The 16,979-nt window shown below is 43.4% G+C and overlaps 1 protein-coding gene across 3 annotated transcripts in view; it reads right to left on the bottom strand.

Moving 5' to 3' along the window:
- Positions 1-390: 390 nt before the first annotated feature.
- piezo1 (piezo type mechanosensitive ion channel component 1 (Er blood group)) overlaps positions 391-16,979 on the bottom strand; it is a 209,035-nt gene continuing 192,446 nt past the window's right edge. For all 3 annotated transcript variants that reach the window (XM_076743050.1, XM_076743051.1, XM_076743052.1), the window contains exons 50-54: positions 15,116-15,238; positions 14,944-15,023; positions 14,340-14,529; positions 2,101-2,242; positions 391-1,897 (exon numbers count right to left, since the gene is read on the bottom strand). In XM_076743050.1, coding sequence (XP_076599165.1) covers positions 1,769-1,897; positions 2,101-2,242; positions 14,340-14,529; positions 14,944-15,023; positions 15,116-15,238 — 664 coding nt within the window. In that variant the 3' untranslated portion in view covers positions 391-1,768. The remainder of the gene's footprint in view (positions 1,898-2,100; positions 2,243-14,339; positions 14,530-14,943; positions 15,024-15,115; positions 15,239-16,979) is intronic.

Below are 16,979 nucleotides of genomic sequence, written 5' to 3'. Positions count from 1 at the left end.
ACTTTTGGTATGCCTTGGACAGGTGTTTTAGGCCAATTTTTACTGGAATGGTGAGGGGATTTATAAGTTTGCAAAAAAAGATGAAATATCTAAATATTCCCATTTTGTCTTAACAGGTCATCAAGTCAATCCGTCATCTTTTTCCCAGGTCTTGACACAAATCCCAAGATCTCATTTTTAAAAAAGGAGGAATATGTTATATTTTAATGTCTAAATCAGTGTTGCAAGACAAAAAGAGTGTCTATACTTTCAGTTAGAAAATGAAAGGGTCTGGAACAGCGAAAGGTGTTTCTATGTGACAATGAGTTGGGTTTCTCCAAGAGTTTTTAAAAGCCATTAGAACCAGGTCTGTGAACCATCACAATAGACAGACATTTTTGAACTTGAAAGTTTAGTGTTTATGCCATTTTTATTTCCATTATATTTTCCATCATCAACATTGTCATTATTTGCTTCCAGATTTAAGATCATTTTTTTGGTGGTTAGTATAATCGTAAAGCAAGTACTGTAGAGGGAAGTACCAGGAAATAGATTTACAGCACGATTGTCTGTGCTACCATGTAAAAAACTAAAAAAGAAAGCAAAATGTGGTGTGAGACTAACCGCATTGTTGTTATGGGTAGTGAAAAAAAGCATTACACAGTGCTGAGAGCATGGCTTGATCAACCCTCTTGGGGGGCCAGGGAAAAGAATGAGCACCTGATCCCTACTTATAACCTGTTTATGGTGTAATTTAATCAGATAAAAAATTATTGAGCAGTATATAATATATATTTTGACATGAGTAAGTAACATAGGAGTTACTTCAAGGTTGTGATCATTTGACATTGTGTGTAAGTGTTTCATAGTCCCAAACATATTTGCAATTACACCAATGGCCACAGATTGATGAGTCCAGCACATTGGTCAAGTTATCAAATATTCACTCAATGTTCACCTTATAACCAGTGTATTTGGTGAGTGGTCTGGGACCAAACCTTCTGACATAGAGGACTGTATTATATCTTTCATTTTCTTAGGGTTACACACAATCATACCAACACAGAACCATCACTTAAACCCAACCATTTATTGTTCAATAAGACATTCTAATTTTACCTCACAACATTTTATCTGGATGCATTCAAATCAAACCTAGTGTTTGATTTGAATGTATCCAGGTCACTTAATGTGCCCAGGACATTGCACTGCTTATTGTTAATTCTGAATTTTAGTATATATCTATATATAGATTAACTACAAGTCCAAACTCAATATTTGGCTACTTCTTACAAGGTAAATATTACCTAAAATAGCCCTATGAATCAGACCTGTTTTATAAAATGTTGATTCATAATGTAAATCCAACAAACATGGCTGCTTCACACATTACGTTTAGAAGAAATAACAGTGAATGAAGTGTCTTGCGTTTGACCTTTGACCTCTGACCATTAACAAACACAGCTCAATATGATCATTGACCCTGATCTTCCAGGGGTGTTAATGGCTAGTACTGGAAGACAGACATATATCTGCAATCTGCAGTGGGACTGCAGTAAAACTCTCAATAGTCTTCATGGTAAGGTGGTGTGATAATAGTGCTCAGGCAACCGTGAACATGCAACAGCAACAGATATCCAGCAACAGGAGATGATTCATATAGTATGTCTGTTACATCTCCTTTCATGTGTCTCCTTGGCTTTAAGTCGATGTTCACTCTGCTAAGGACTGCACTTCAGAAGTATTCCATGTGTTTAAGAAATCACTGCACTCTATTACAACCTCTTGGTCAATATCTGTCTTGGTCTCGGCTGTGGATGTCCCTGGTCCATTTGATCATAGTCTCTGGAGATCGATAGAGGAAGATCAATTTAGAGTAAAGTTCCTCTTCCAACTCCAGCTCTCCTGTCTCACGTACCTGAAACACAAAAAATTTAGTTTGTGGAAGAGGATTACAAAGAAACATGGAGACAACCATGTGTCTTTTATTTATTATTTAATAGATACAGTAAACCCACACTAATGATTAGACCAGAGGAATATTGCATATTTCTTGGTTTAAGACCATCTTATTCAAATTTGGAACGTGTGTGTGTTAATATGCACACAATGCACACTAACCAAGAAGATGTCTGTGCAGAGCTTCAGAATGCGGTCCACACAGGGCAGCTCCTCAAACATGATGGAGTGGGAGATCTCACTGAAGAACCCTCGCACAAACTTTCCAATAACTAAGACCACAGACACATACAGACCCATGATCCTGGCAGGAGAGATTAGAGAAAGAAACAATAAATCACATTTAGAAAGGTGGGAAAAAACACATCTTACATGGATGTCAAGATCCTCTGTCCCAGTCAGGGATCCAACACTCCTCCTCCTCCCCCTCTTCATCAAATTCTCCAGGGACCCAACATCACCCCTTCAACACCTCCACAGCAATTTCCAATCAAGAGTAAGTTGAAGCTGCCACACTCTGTCACATTGGTTAACTATTTAAAAACAATAACCACTGACATCGTCACTCAGATGTCTATCAGAAATGAGAAAGACCGCATGCTGCTTCCTTAAACATACCAGTGATGGCATTCTAGTTCATGGTCAAGCACATTGTAGACATTACAGGCCATCTGGTACCTGTCTCGGTTATCTTAACTTCGTCAGTGTTAAGCCACAGCCAGTCTCCTCTCCTTCAGAGAATCCCTATAGCTCTTTTTAAGATCAGATCATTGGCTAACAAATCCTTTTTGGTTAATGATCTGATTATTGAGAAGAATTTGCATGTTTTTAGTTGAGAACTAGCTTAACAGCGCACTGTAGCAACACTGATAGAGACTTGTCCCACTGATAGAGACTTGTCCTCAAAATTATACTTTTTATCAGAAGAAGACTGAGGTCCTTTGGAGTATGTAGGACACCGTTAAAAACATTTTATGACTCTGTGGTGGCATCTGCAGTTTTCTATGCAGTGGCCTGGGGTTGTGGAGGCTCTGAGAGGGGCAGGAAAAGACTAAACAAATAGGTCAGGAGAGCTGGCTCTGTCCAGGACTGCCATCTGGACACCATCAACGACGTGGGTGAGAGGAGGATGTTAGCCAGGCTGACATCGATCATTTACAACCCATCCCACCCCCTGCATGAGACAGTAGGGGGCTTAAGCAGCTCCAAGAAGGAGTATCAGGGAGGGGAAGGACAGATACAGAAAGAGAATGGAGGAACAGCTGCAGGAGAACAACACCAGGGGAGTCCGGAGAGGCCTAAAAACCATCTCCGGTCACCAGAGGCCAAACTCCCAGGCGGCTGAGGATCCAAAGTGGGCAGATGAGCTGAACACCTACTTCTGTAGGTTTGAAGAAACATCTGCCCCTCCCCCAGCTGCACCAGCACTGCAGCAGCACTCTTTTGATCTGTCAGCACCCTGCCCAAGTACCCCACTGACCCCCCCCCACAGTATTCAGCTCACCGCAATCAACGCCACCCCCCACTGCTCCTCCCAGCCCCCCATCCACTTCACAAGACACTCAGCCCCCCTGCTCCAACTTGTCCCTCACACCTCTCCAGGTGAGGAATCAACTCAGGAGGTTAAAGACCAGGAAGGCCGCAGGACCGGATGGCCTCAGTCCCAGGCTCCTCAGATTCTGCTCTGATCAGCTGAGCGGGATCATTGGACATCTGTTTAACCTGAGCCTGAGACTGGGAAGGGTGCCACGCCTCTGGAAGACGTCCTGCATGGTACCTGTGCCAAAGACCCCACATCCCATGGACCCTAGCTGCTACAGGCCATGGCCTTAACATCCCACCTCATGAAGGCCCTGGAGCGGCTCGTCCTTGCCCACCTGCGCCCCCTGGTGAGCTCGTCCATGGACCTGCTGCAGTTTGCGTATCAGCCTGGCATCGGAGTGGATGATGCCCTCATCTTCCTCCTCCATCGAGCTCTATCTCACCTGGAATCGCCTGGGAGCTCTGTTTGGGTCCTTTTCCTGGACCTTAGCAGTGCTTTTAACACCATCAGGCCAGCCATCCTGAGACACAAGCTGGAGCTTTCAGGGGTGGACCAACACCTCACATGCTGGGTAGTGGACTACCTTTCCAACCGCCCACAGAATGTGAGGACACGGGACTGTGTGTCAGGGACTGTCCTCTGCAGTGTGGGGCCCCCCCAGGGAACGGTGCTGGCACCATTCCTTTTCACCCTCTACACAGCAGACTTTTCCCACCTGTCACCCACTTGCCACCTGCAGAAGTTCTCTGATGACTCTGCCCTTGTCGGCCTCATGACAGATGGGGACGACAGGTCATACAGAGGACTCATCCAGGATTTTGTGGACTGGTGCCAGCAGAACCACCTCCAGATTAACGCGGGTAAAACCAAGGAGCTGGTTGTGGACTTTCGTCGGCGCCCGCAGTCTTCACCAACACCAGTGAACAACAGGGACCAGGGAAGGGACATTGAGATGGTGACATCCTATAAGTACCTGGGTGTTCATCTGAACAACAAACTGGATTGGACTCATAACACCACTGCACTTTACAAAAAAGGACAGAGCAGACACTATCTGCTCAGGAGGCTGAGGTCTTTTGGGGTGCGTGGGGCACTCCTAAAGACCTTCTATGACTCTGTTGTGGCCTCTGCCATTTTCTGTGGTGTAGTCTGCTGGGGGAGCAGCATCACTACAGCTGACAGGAAGAGGCTGGACAAACTTATCAAGAAGGCCAGCTCTGTCCTGGGATGCCCTCTGGAACTGGTGGAGGAGGTGGGGGGGGGAGGATGACAGCCAAGCTGTCCTCCATGACAGACAATGACTCCCACCCCCTCCAAAACACACTCACTGCACTGAGGAGCTCCATCAGTGACAGGATGCTACATCCAAAGTGTGTGAAAGAGCGGTGTCGCAGGTCATTCCTCCCTGCAGCTGTCAGACTGTACAATAAAAGCTACTCCAAGTAATCAGTGCAATAGTCTGGACAATAAGCTGTGCAATAAAAACATGTACATAACAGTCTGCAAATACGATCTACAATTTCTTACAATTTTTTTTTTTCAATTTCTTTCTTTTTATTTTTATTTAAATCCTCACTCTTTTGTATGTACTGTTTTTGTTTCTAATTTGCATGCACTTCTTATATTAATTTGTACTGATGCTGCTGTATTGTGGAATTTCCCCTCGCGGGACAAATAAAGGAATATTGATTGATTGATCTTGATCTTCAGTAACAGTAACAGACTGCTGCATCCAGTCTGTAAGAAAGAACGCTACCACAGGTCCTTCATCTCAGCAGCTGTCAGTCTGGTTAATGCCAGCATCATGTAATGCAAGCACTGTGTTGACGCTGTCTTTCTCAATTATACATCATAAACCCATTTTTGTTTTGCAATACTGTTATCAATGCTAATATATGCTCACATTTATCCATTTTACCTGGTGCAATTTCTAAATTGTATATTCCTCTCAACTGTGCAAAACACTATTTATTATCCATATTGGCAACACTATTTTTATAAACTGTATATATGGTGCATGTACATAGTCCTAGTATTTCTCAAGTGCAGTAGTATTTCTCTAGTGCAATACAAAACATGTCATGTCAGTAATTAATTTTCTTATAAGACTAATAGCAACTGTCACAGTATATCTAGTTCTTTGACCTACTGCCATTGTCTCCTCATCTGCTCCCTGGTGCCCTCTTTCCACACTCAGCCACACCTCTCTGCCTGCTCGCCTGATCACACACCTGAGACTCATAGCAATCAGTGCAGTATATAAGCTGCTCTGTCACACTCATTCTTTGCCAGACTGTCATTGTTCTAATGCAAGACTCTCCAGCTATTTCTCACGGACTGATCTCGCTTTGCCGAACCTGCCTGTTTCCGACAATGTCTGTTCTCCTTCCCCAGTAAATACCTTAGCCTTTTGTCCCTGACTACAAGTCTTGCTTTTCACTTCCTGGATTTTTGTTTGCCTGAGAGTTTTTGGTGTTTGCACACCAAACACTTAAAGTGACTCAGGACTTGGTATTCAGCATGTCCCGAATCTTTGCCTGTCTGTGACTACTGGATGTTTGATTCCCTGCATTATACCAAAGACTGTACTTGTTGCTGCTAATCTGGTCCTGCCAAGTTAAGATTCAAAATTGATATAAATTATATCCGTGTTGTGGTGGTTCTGCACTTGGGCCCGAAACCCCCTTTGTGACAAGCAACAGTACATTCTTATGACAGTCGGATTCTTTGGCATTAACTATTTTTTATAATCTGTACAAATGTACATATACATAGTTGTTTTTCTATTCTGTACCCTGTATACTTTTATATTTTTATTTTGACCCCTTTATGGCACTGTGTTTGCTCTTTGTAATACTTGCTGGTTGTAACGACTACATTTCCCCAGTGTGGGATCAATAAAGTCCTATCTAATCTTATCTTATCAGTCAATCAGACAAAACAGGAACGGAAGAGGGATCGCAGCCTCTAATAAACTAATTGAGTAAGAAAGCAAACACAAAAAACATTAAAATAGGTTTTTGGTGCCAGCAGAATTCCGAAATGTTCCAAGTAGTAGCCTACATTTTAAATTAAGTTAAATTAACAAGTTACAAGTTAAATTAAGCTGCCTTGGGGGTTCCGGTACTGAGAGGATGACAGCCTAATTTTCCAGCTCCCTGAAGGTTTTACCAATTAACCCCCAAAAAACTTGTTTTTGTCAATTCTGGTGGATATTCTATAAAAGATTGAAAAAGGGGTTACTACTAGAAGTGGATTAAGCATGGGTTTAACAGAAGATGACCCAGACTCGAAGCACAGCCAAAGTAGCTCTCCGGACTTACACCCACGTGAGAAAGATAGCACCGAAGCTAGCCTGCAAAAGTATGCTCAATGAAATCCGGAAACAGGGCACAACTCTCTGACATTAAACAAGAGTTAAAGAGAGCAAACGACAGACTGGACGAAGTACAAGGCAGAATAGATGAAACTGAGACTGTACTTCAAGCAACATCAGCGTTAGTCAAGCGGCTAACACAGCGCCAGGCTAGCTTGGAAGTGAGGCTGATTGACCAGGAGGCTCGAGCGTGGAGGGACAACCTGAGGATTTACAGAATACCCGAATATAAAGAGGGCACCGACATGGCTGGCTTCCTGGATAACCTGCTGAAAACCTCACTTGACTTTCCACATGACGGAGATCTCAAAATTGAATGGGCACATTGAGCTCTGGCACCAAAGCCCACGGCCCACAGAAAACCTTGCTCCATAGTGGTCAGGTTTGGTAGCTGAAGAAGAGGTGATAAAGAGAGCATGGCAGAAAAAGGTGTTTTATGACAACATTTGTGTCTATGTTGACCATGACTTCCCTCCTGAATTGCTAAAGAAACACAACGAATACACCGAGGCCAAAACGGTGTTGAAAGAAAAACGAATAAAGTTTCAGACCCCATACCCTACAAAGATGCAGATTTTTTACAATGACGGCACCCAGCTGTTCCAGGATGCTGCGGAGGCTACGAGGGACATGTTGGCGCGAGGGTTTCCAGTTGCTGTGGAGAAGACCCCTGCCACACCAGACCAAGAGGAGATCCAGCTCCTGTCCACCTGGCAGGTGGCAGGGAGAAGGGGAGACCAGGTTGGAAATCAGGAGCCGGTCACTGCGGGCGGCAGCGCACAATCAAAACACCAACGCTCTCGTTTTAAGGACAGACTTAAGGAGTTCAGAAGAGAGCCCTCACAAGACATTGACATTTGTTTATTTTTAGTATTTGGACTCTGGCTGAAATGCAGCCACATCTCAGGACCCCACCACTGCGACGTGGGACATTCCCTTATGAGGGCTTCGATTTTACAAGGTCCCACAAAGCTCTTTTGAAGCAAGCCTCAGCATCAGAAGTAAATGTTCTAAACTGTTCCAGTGACGTTCTGTTTCAGACTGTTCTATATTGTTCTCATTGGTCTTTCTCTGGAAAGATAGGTTTTGTATACATATTTCCAGGGACAACAGGGGAGGGTTTTGGGTGTGTGACAATCAACGTAGGCCGCAGTAGTAAACAATGAATAGGCAAAACCTTAAAGTGATTTCTTTCAATGTGAATGGGATTTTAAACCCAACTAAGAGGAGGCAGATATTGACAAAAATGAAAAGGGAGAATGTGCAGATTGTGCATGAAAAACTTAAAAGAATGGGTTTTTTCAAGGGTATATTATTAATCTCATAAATCAGGTCATAGGAGAGGCGTAGCAACTTTGATTTCGCTACAAATATCATTTGAACAGCTTTCAGAAACAACTGACAAGGAAGGGAGGTACATAGTAGTCTAGCAGGGAGTATACATGATGTTATTACAATTTGTAATATTTATGCTCCCCCTGGAAGTGATTTTGGTTTTTATAGAAAAATATTTGATCTGATGATAGGGGGCACAGGGGTTGTCATATATGGTGGAAATTTGAATATCCGTCTCAATCCAAAACAGAATTGATCCAAAAAAAAAAAAAAACCCAGTTACTACGCGATTACATAGGAAAATTAATGCTTTAGTGACATAGCTGGGTATACTAGATTTATGGCGTGATTTCTATCCATCAGGTCGTGACTATACTTTTGATTCACATCCATATATGTTTATTCAAGAATAGATTATTTTTTCTAAAGAAAGATCGTCATAGAATGTGTGATTGTGAAATTGGATGTATTGATCTTTCTGACCATACCCGCTCTCCTGCACTGAGATATTAATGATAACCCAGGTAGAACTTTGTGGAGTTGAACACAAATATCCTGAAAAATTCAAGATTCAAAACCAAAATGAGAGAGGAAATAAAAAGGTTTCTAAAAGAAAACGATAATGGAGAGGTTGACTCATAATGACCAAACTGGATATATTTCACAAAGACAGACTCAAGATAACATCAGACGATCATTACACATATCTTTCCCAATATGTTCAAAGTTCTCAAATATAATGCATTTGACTTTTTGTATTTTGTTTCTTGTGTTGTAAACAAAAATTTCAATTGTGAGCAGCAGAAGTGCAATTGTATGTTGAAAGTAAACGTTGTATTATAATGCTCTCACAAAAAATGTCAAAAAAAATTAAGCTGCCTTATGATACCACCACCTGCATGGGTCATTCACTGTAACCTTAAGTAAACAATATATTTTCCCCATTTGTTGATATATTTGTCCCATCTACCATTGCTTCTATATGAAATTTGTTCATATGAGGTGACTTTATCAGTTTCAGCAAACCAGTCCTGGAGAGACAGACTCCTTCCTGTTTTCCAACCCCTCATTAAAACCTGTCAACCCACCATGATCCAAGTCAAAATCCATTCAGACACATTACAGTGGAACGCACCAAAACCTTGGACCACCAGGCTCTCCCACAGGACATGTATTAAGGTGCTGTTGCAGTCTGGGACCTGACACCTCTAGCACCCCGTTGCACCCTTCAAGACTAATCTATGGAGGACGGTATTTAAAAAAATTGGTTAAGAAATTTGAATTAGATAACCTTAATTCTACTATCCCTTGACATTTTTTTGAGTTTCCACATATCCTCTCCCACCCCTCACTCAGTGACAGGGCCAGATTCCTTTCCAAGGCAGTCCGAAAGTATTAGACATTTTATTGGCCTGACCAAAGATCTTTAAACACTAAAATGAAGCCTGCGCTAAGCTGGTTTAAATCTTACTTTTCAGATTGCTCTCAGTTTGTACACAGTAATGATGACTCCTCTGTTCTCGCTAAAGTCAGCTATGGAGTTCCACATGGTTCTGTGCTTGGACCAATTCTATTCACCATATATATGCTTCCTTTAGGGAACATTATCAGGAAGCACTCAATAAATTTTCATTGCTATGCAGATGATACCCAGTTATATTTATCAATGAAGCCAGAAGAAACCAATAAGTTAACTAGACTACAAGCATGTCTTCAGGACATAAAGACTTGGATGACCTGCAATTTTCTGATGCTAAACTCGGACAAAACTGAAGTTATGGTACTAGGCCCTAAACACCTTAGAAACTCACTTTGTAGCTCATGGCAGGAATGATTTCCTGAAGCGGTCCTTATGACCAGCAGAGCTGGAGCAGTATATCGGAGAAGGAGTTCCACTGTCTGTACATGAGGGGGTGAAGAGGGTGTTCAGGGTGTAGTATAATTTTTTCTAACAGATATGTGATGACTTGAGAGAAAACACTGTAACCAATGGTAGCTGATAGTAGCTGATTTGCTAAGCATGATATTGTAGTGGAAATGATTTATTGAGTGTGATATTGTAGTAGAAACGGTTTGCTGAAACTATAGTAGAAGCAGAGAGATAGAAAATCACGAAATCAACTGGGCTCATAGAGCATCCTTGTAATCATTCTTATCAGGGCTTTTTGGGACTTTCCATGACCTTGCAGGTGTCTGTGCAGCTGTCTTGGCAGCTGCTGTTTCGTTGTGTGGCGTACTGAACTCTAGTAATCTCATATAACCTTACTGTCTGAACAAAGGCCTTTAAGCATGTATTCTCTCATTACCCATACTTGTGTGTTTCATTATAACTACTGATGAATTGAGTGTTCTTACAATCTCACTTTGATTTGATATAATCTCAAAGTGCACTTAATGATAATATTATTGTGTGATGTGCCTTCATGCTTTGTAGTATGCATTTATTGCCTTGTGTTGAGATTTGTTAATCTTTTTTAAAAAACAGAACTCATGACGGCCAAAAGATAATGGTGTAATTTTAGAGAAATAGAAAGAAAATAAAAGAGTGTGCTCTCAGGCTGCACCTTTAATGTATCAACATGAAGCTGGAAGATAGTGAAATACTAAAGCAGAACAACTGCTAAATGTCTACACAATTGTGTAAAATTGAAGAAACTCTGAGAAAAGAGAAAGATGCCCCAGGGGCATGGTAAACCCTGGGACAAACAGTATATAAGACGGAACGCAGACCATTTTAAGGCGGAATCCTTCAGCCTTGCATGCTGTGCATTTCTGAACGCATTCCTCTTTATTGTCGACAATAAAGTATTTTGCTCCTCGGACTTCTGACTCCTGCGGATCTTTATTGAACACCTTCAAGAGGATTTTTCCTGAACAATTGGACAGCTGAATTTGAGTTTTTTTGGCCCTTTGTGGTTTGTAAATTCAGTTTCAACATTCCACAACAAGGGTTATCCATGATGGATAACAGTCTGTCTAGTGCCCCCCTCCTCACTACCTTCTCAAAGTGTCTAATTTGCAGCCAATAATGGAGTCTGCCTTCTTGATCAGTTTGTTCAGTCTGTTGGTGTCGCCGGGTCTGATGCTGCTTCCCCAGCACACTGCAGCAAAGAAGACTCTAAACAGTGTTGATGTTAGTTTGAAAGTTCAGTCTGTTGTCGAGGTGCACTCCGAGGTATTTCTAACCCTCCACCACTGTGACATTCTCCCCAAGAATACACTGTGGTTGTGTGGTCGTCCTGTTCCTTCTGAAATCAAACCCTTGGTCTTGGCCACGTTAAGCAGCAGGCGATATCTCCCAGACCAGAGAAATCCAGAAAATCGTGAACCACTGCTCTGTATTCCTTCTCTCGTCCATCCTTTATACACCCCACCACCGTTGAGTCGTCCGAGAACATCTGCAGGTGGCACAATGAGGAGTTGTACTGGAAGTCTGAGGTGTACAAAGTGAAGAGAAAAGGAAACAGTCCCCTGTGGTGTTCCTGTACTACTTTCCATGGTCTCAGACGGAACATTGCCCCGTCGAACAAAGTGTGGTCTGTCTGTCAGGTAGTCAGTAATCCAGGAGATAGTGGTCACGTCGACTCCGATCTCTCGCAGCTTCTCACCCAGGTGCAGCAGCTGAATGCTATTGAAGGCACTGGAGAAATCAAAGAAAGTGATCCTCACAGTGCTGCCACTACAATCCAGGTGGGAGTGAGCATGCTGCAGCAGGTTTATGACGGCATCGTCCACACCCAGATGGGGTTGGTAGGTGAACTGTAGAGAGTCCAGTGATGATTTCGCCTGCAGTCAGAGGTGGGCCAGGACCAGCCTTTCCAGCACCTTCGTCATGAGTGATGTAAGGGCGATGGGTTGTTGGAGCCAGAAGGAGACTTCTACTTCAGAACGGGAACCATGCAGGACATCTTCCACAGTACCGGGAGGGGGGGTTATGGCTGTCGTGGACAGTGGTGAGGCGTGGGGGGGGTAGTTTGTAGTTTGGCTCATTGGCCCTCTCAAGGCTGATCTGTCTCTTGCCTTGAGCCCTGTGATCTCCTTCATTACTGTCCACACATCCTTCATTCTGTTCTGCTGGAATTTAGCCTCCAGCTTCCTGTAGGTATCTCTGCTCTGCTTCAGTTCGTGCTGAACACTCCTCAGTTCTTTTTTGTCCCCTGACCTGAAAGCTTGTTTCTTCCTATTCAGCAGAGTTTTCAGGTCACTGGTGATCCAGGGCTTGTTGTTGAAAAAGCAGCATACATTCCAGTATGGTCTATTCACAGAATTTGATGTACTCTGTGATACATTCAGTCAGGCTGTTGATGTCCTCCCCATGTGGCTCACACAACACGTTCCAGTCTGTTGTCTCTAAGCAGTCCTGCAGTGACTCATTAGCCTCCTGAGTCCACCTCTTCACTGTTCTTGTGGACACAGGCTTCCTCTGGACAAGAGGGACATACTGAGGTGTTAACAACACCAGGCTGTGATCAGCTCTGCCTAGGTGGGAAGGGCTATGGCACTGTATGCACGCGTTTGGTTGCTGCATTTGTAGCTCTGCTACGGTGGAGTGGATGATGTCAAGCACTGCTTCCCCGTCAGCCTTCAGAGAGATGTAAACACTGATCACGATGGTGGACGTGAACTCCCAAGGCAAGTAATAAGGACGCATCCCCACAGCTAGCAGCTCAATGTCCAGGCTACAGAAACATTCCTTGATGCTAACATGTCCAGGATTACACCACTTCTCATTTACAAACAGCGCAATCCCTCCTCCCTTCTTTTTACCACTCCGAGCCACATCTCTGTCCACCCCCACACAGCGGAAGCCGTGTACCTCCACACTCCGGTCAGGGACGTCTGAATGAAGCCACGACTCAGTAAAGGCTATTAGGCTGCACTGTCGGTATTCCCACTGAATCCTGACCAGAGCAACGAGCTCGTCCGTCTTATTTGCCAAGGATCTCTTGTTCCCCATGATGATCACTGGAACGGACGGTCTGTATCTCCGTGCCTTGGCCCTCCATTTGGCTCCAGCTCTGGGGCCCCGACGTTGCGTCTTCAGCTCGTCCGGGACTACAATTCTCTCTCCAGGCAGCACTCTCTGTACGGCCGTAAAAAGTAACAGGAGGGCCACCAAAAAACGTGTAAAGCCGTGCGCAACATTGTGACACAGTTCCCAGAAGCGCAGTTAAAAGATAAAATTAAAAAGAAGGGAAAAACACACTAAATGAACAAAAAACAAACGAAAACGTTAGAGCTACTGCAACAGGCGGCCACCTAACAGAGCGCCATCTTCCTTGGTAGACAGGCAGTTCAACAGAGGGAGAGGAGAGTATATAAGTCGCTCCATCTCCTACCATGGGGGAGCCCTTTCTGGGGGTAAAGCCCACATAGATAAATGTCTTGTACTAAAGGCATAATGATAAAACAGAAGCATGGGCAACCCTAGACATTCCTTGAAGAAGTTGAAGCTATTCCAAATGCATCCAAGGGCGCTTCCCATCCCACAGGAAATTATTACATTTTCTCTGAAAATGTTTAAAAAACTTTCAGGGTATATCAGGGATTGAAGAAGATAATTTATCTTAATCTTCAATATGTTCACTTTGCCTTATAACAACAGGAAAAGTGAGGAACACCTCTCCACAAGTTTCTCTCCATACTAATAGATTAATCCTGAATGGAGACCTGAATATTCATATCATCAAAAAGAATGACTCCAAAGCAGAGGAGCTTGCAAATTTACTGGACAGCTTTGAACTTATCCAACATGTAAATGAAGCCACTCATCAGCATGGTAACATTCTGGACTTCTGGACTAACAACAGGGTTAAACACTGACAATGTTTCAGTATGAGCATTACCTATTTGTGACCATCACTGTGTGTTTTTTGATGGCAACCTAATCTTAACAAAGACTAAAAAACTTAAAAATCCATTAATTCCCTGAAGAGAAAGAAAACAGGAAGAGTCCTGATAGATCTGTGGATGGGGCTAATTACTAGATTTCAGCTGTAAATAGGATGACTGGTCCTGGTCCTGGACTTTGGAACATCTTTAACTTTTTAGAATTGGTCCTTTAAAACATTTATGGATTTCTGTGAGGATTCAATGCATATGGATCCAACCCATGCACATGTTATTTTGTGAATGCATGTTCCTTACCCATATCCAGCAAGGAAGCCCAGGCTGGGTGGACTGACTTTATCATTGAATATGACCATGGGTAGAACCCCACATGAGGTGGAGGCACAGCCTGCGATGGCAATGTCCCACCACTCCTGGTTCCCACTGCCGTTCAGTGTCCTGTCACTCATCAGGGACAAGGTTATATTCAGGTAACCATCTTCATTACCTACAAAACAAGCAATAAGCTGTGTTAAAACAGACATTTTCAAGTGTGAAAAACAAATATTAACACTGGTATCAGTCTGTCAGACTGGTGCTATAATGATATTTAGGCTGTTAGTCGCTATGCTACCATCTAGTGTTTATCCAAGGGCAAACAGTTGAAGAGGCACTTTACCACAAATTGGTCAAATTAATCCAGTAAGAGGACAGACTCAAATGTAAGACAGACATTGCAAGGACTAGACAGCTTTTCTCAGTTACAGTATATAATGGCATCTAATGTTGATCTAATGTTTGGTTATGGAAAACTGTTACTTCTGACTTTTTACTGTACTTAGAATATAAAGCAGCTATTAGCTCAGTTTGGTTTCCCCTTCATAACCTTATATTTTATACATTTTAACAGTAACTCAGGGACCTTTATGTAGCTGACTGACTGGTTTGGCTTCAGCTCCATTGGGGGCACGGATGTATTTAGGGAACATATTAGGAACATGCCTGGGAAAGAGACAAGACATCATGTGTAAAATATATGTGTTAAATAAAACACAAAACACTTGAATTCACATGTTTCCAGACAGTAAACCTACACAGGCCTAGTGCGATTGCCAACCAGTAATGAGGCCAGATCTGCTCTGACTGGATTCCCAGGTTCCAGGTCTATAGAGTGTTTGTCAAAGGTGTGTTCCACTGTCCCTCCTTTACCCAGGTCCCTGTTCGAAACAGACACAACCAGCTTTTAGAGGTATAAACATTCAATGACACATCACCTATACCCAGTAATATTATATAGCAGAGGAACTGTGTTACACAAAGGAAAACAAACAATACAAAGTAAAGGGCTCCAGAATTAACAGCTATCCATATAATCAATCTTGTATTATCTCAAATCTCAATCTTTTGTGTATACTCAGATAACATAACTGGCATGCATGTTTGCATACATGTCAAAAAACAGAAGGGAGTATCAGCAACTGAATTGGGTCTGGGTTATAGATGGAACAATTTTGTGAATGGTATCACTTTGGATGGACACATTTTTTTTTTTTTTACCCTGTAAAAACTGATACCATGCCAAAACAGAAAGTCGATACTGAAAATCAGTGACACTGAAAAAAAGACAGACATTAAGAAAGACCGAAAATCATTGAAAAACACATCAAAATCACACAACATGGCAGGCACTCCACTGTGTGAAAGAATGAATTTGCTTAAACAAGCAGGAAAATAGTTGGCAGCATCTCATGTATGATTTGGTCCAAATAGCAAATAAGTCAATCCAGACTCCATTTATCATCAAAGTGGCTGAAAAGAGTAGCATGTGAGAGGATATTCTCACATCTCAACATAATAAAAAAGTACAGATATAAAAAAGTACATACTCGTGTGATTATGTGAGTGTGTGTATTGGTGTGTGCGTGTGTGTGTGTGTGTGTGTGTGTGTGTGTGTGTGTATGGCAGTTCAACTGTTTAGCAGTCTGATGGCTTGTGGGTAAAAACTGTCCTTGAACCTGCTAGTTTTAATCCGGATGCTCTTGAACCGCCTGACGGACGGCAGGAACATGAACAGACTGTGGCTGGGGTGGCTGGGGTCAGAGAGGATCCTCTTGGCCTTCCTGCTGCAGCGCTGGCTGTAGATGTCCTGGAGGGCTGGCAGCTCTGCTCTGGTGATGCTCTGTAGAAGTTTGACAGTAACCTAGTGCTCATGCCAAACCTCTTCAGGCGCCGCAGGAAGAACAGGTGCTGTCTTGCTGACCTTACAATCAGGTCCGTGTGGCAAGTCCAGCTGAAGTCCTCGCTGATGTTGATCCCCAGGAACCTGAAGCTGCTGACTCTCTCCACTGCTGCTCCCTCGATGTGGATGGGTGCGTGTCCTCCTTCCAGAAGCCTCCTGTAGTCCACGATCATCTCCTAGGTTTTGCTGACGTTGAGCAGGAGGGTGTTGTCACTGCACCATGACCTCAGTGCTCTCACCTCCTCTCTGTAGGCTGACTCATTGCCGCCTGTGATGCAGCCGATGATGGTGGTATCATCAGCAATTTTAATGATGGTGTTGGAGCTGTTCTTGGACGTACAGTCATGGGTGTAGAGGGAGAAAAGCAGAGGGCAAAGGACACACCCCCGGGGGACCCCAGTGTTCAGAGTCAGTGTGGAGAAGGAGATGATGCCGATCTGCACCATCTGTGGTCTGTTCGTCAGGAAGTCCAGGATCCAGCTGCACAGGGAGGAGCTGATGTTCAGGGCCCTGAGCTTCATGACGAGTTTTGATGCGACGATGCAGTTAAAAGCAGAGCTGAAGTTGATGAACAGCATTCGCACATATGCGTTCCTCTGGTCCAGGTGAGAGAGGGCAGTGTGGAGTGCAAATGCTATTGCGTCATCTGTGGACCTGTTAGGCCTGTAGGCAAACTGCAAAGGGTTGTGTGTGGAGGGCAGGGAGGCTGAGATGTGAGC

Source organism: Chaetodon auriga, chromosome 11, assembly GCF_051107435.1.
Source record: "Chaetodon auriga isolate fChaAug3 chromosome 11, fChaAug3.hap1, whole genome shotgun sequence".
NCBI lineage: Eukaryota > Metazoa > Chordata > Actinopteri > Chaetodontiformes > Chaetodontidae > Chaetodon > Chaetodon auriga.
The sequence above is the reverse complement of the archived record's forward strand: the minus strand, read 5'-3'. Positions and strand labels throughout refer to the sequence as shown.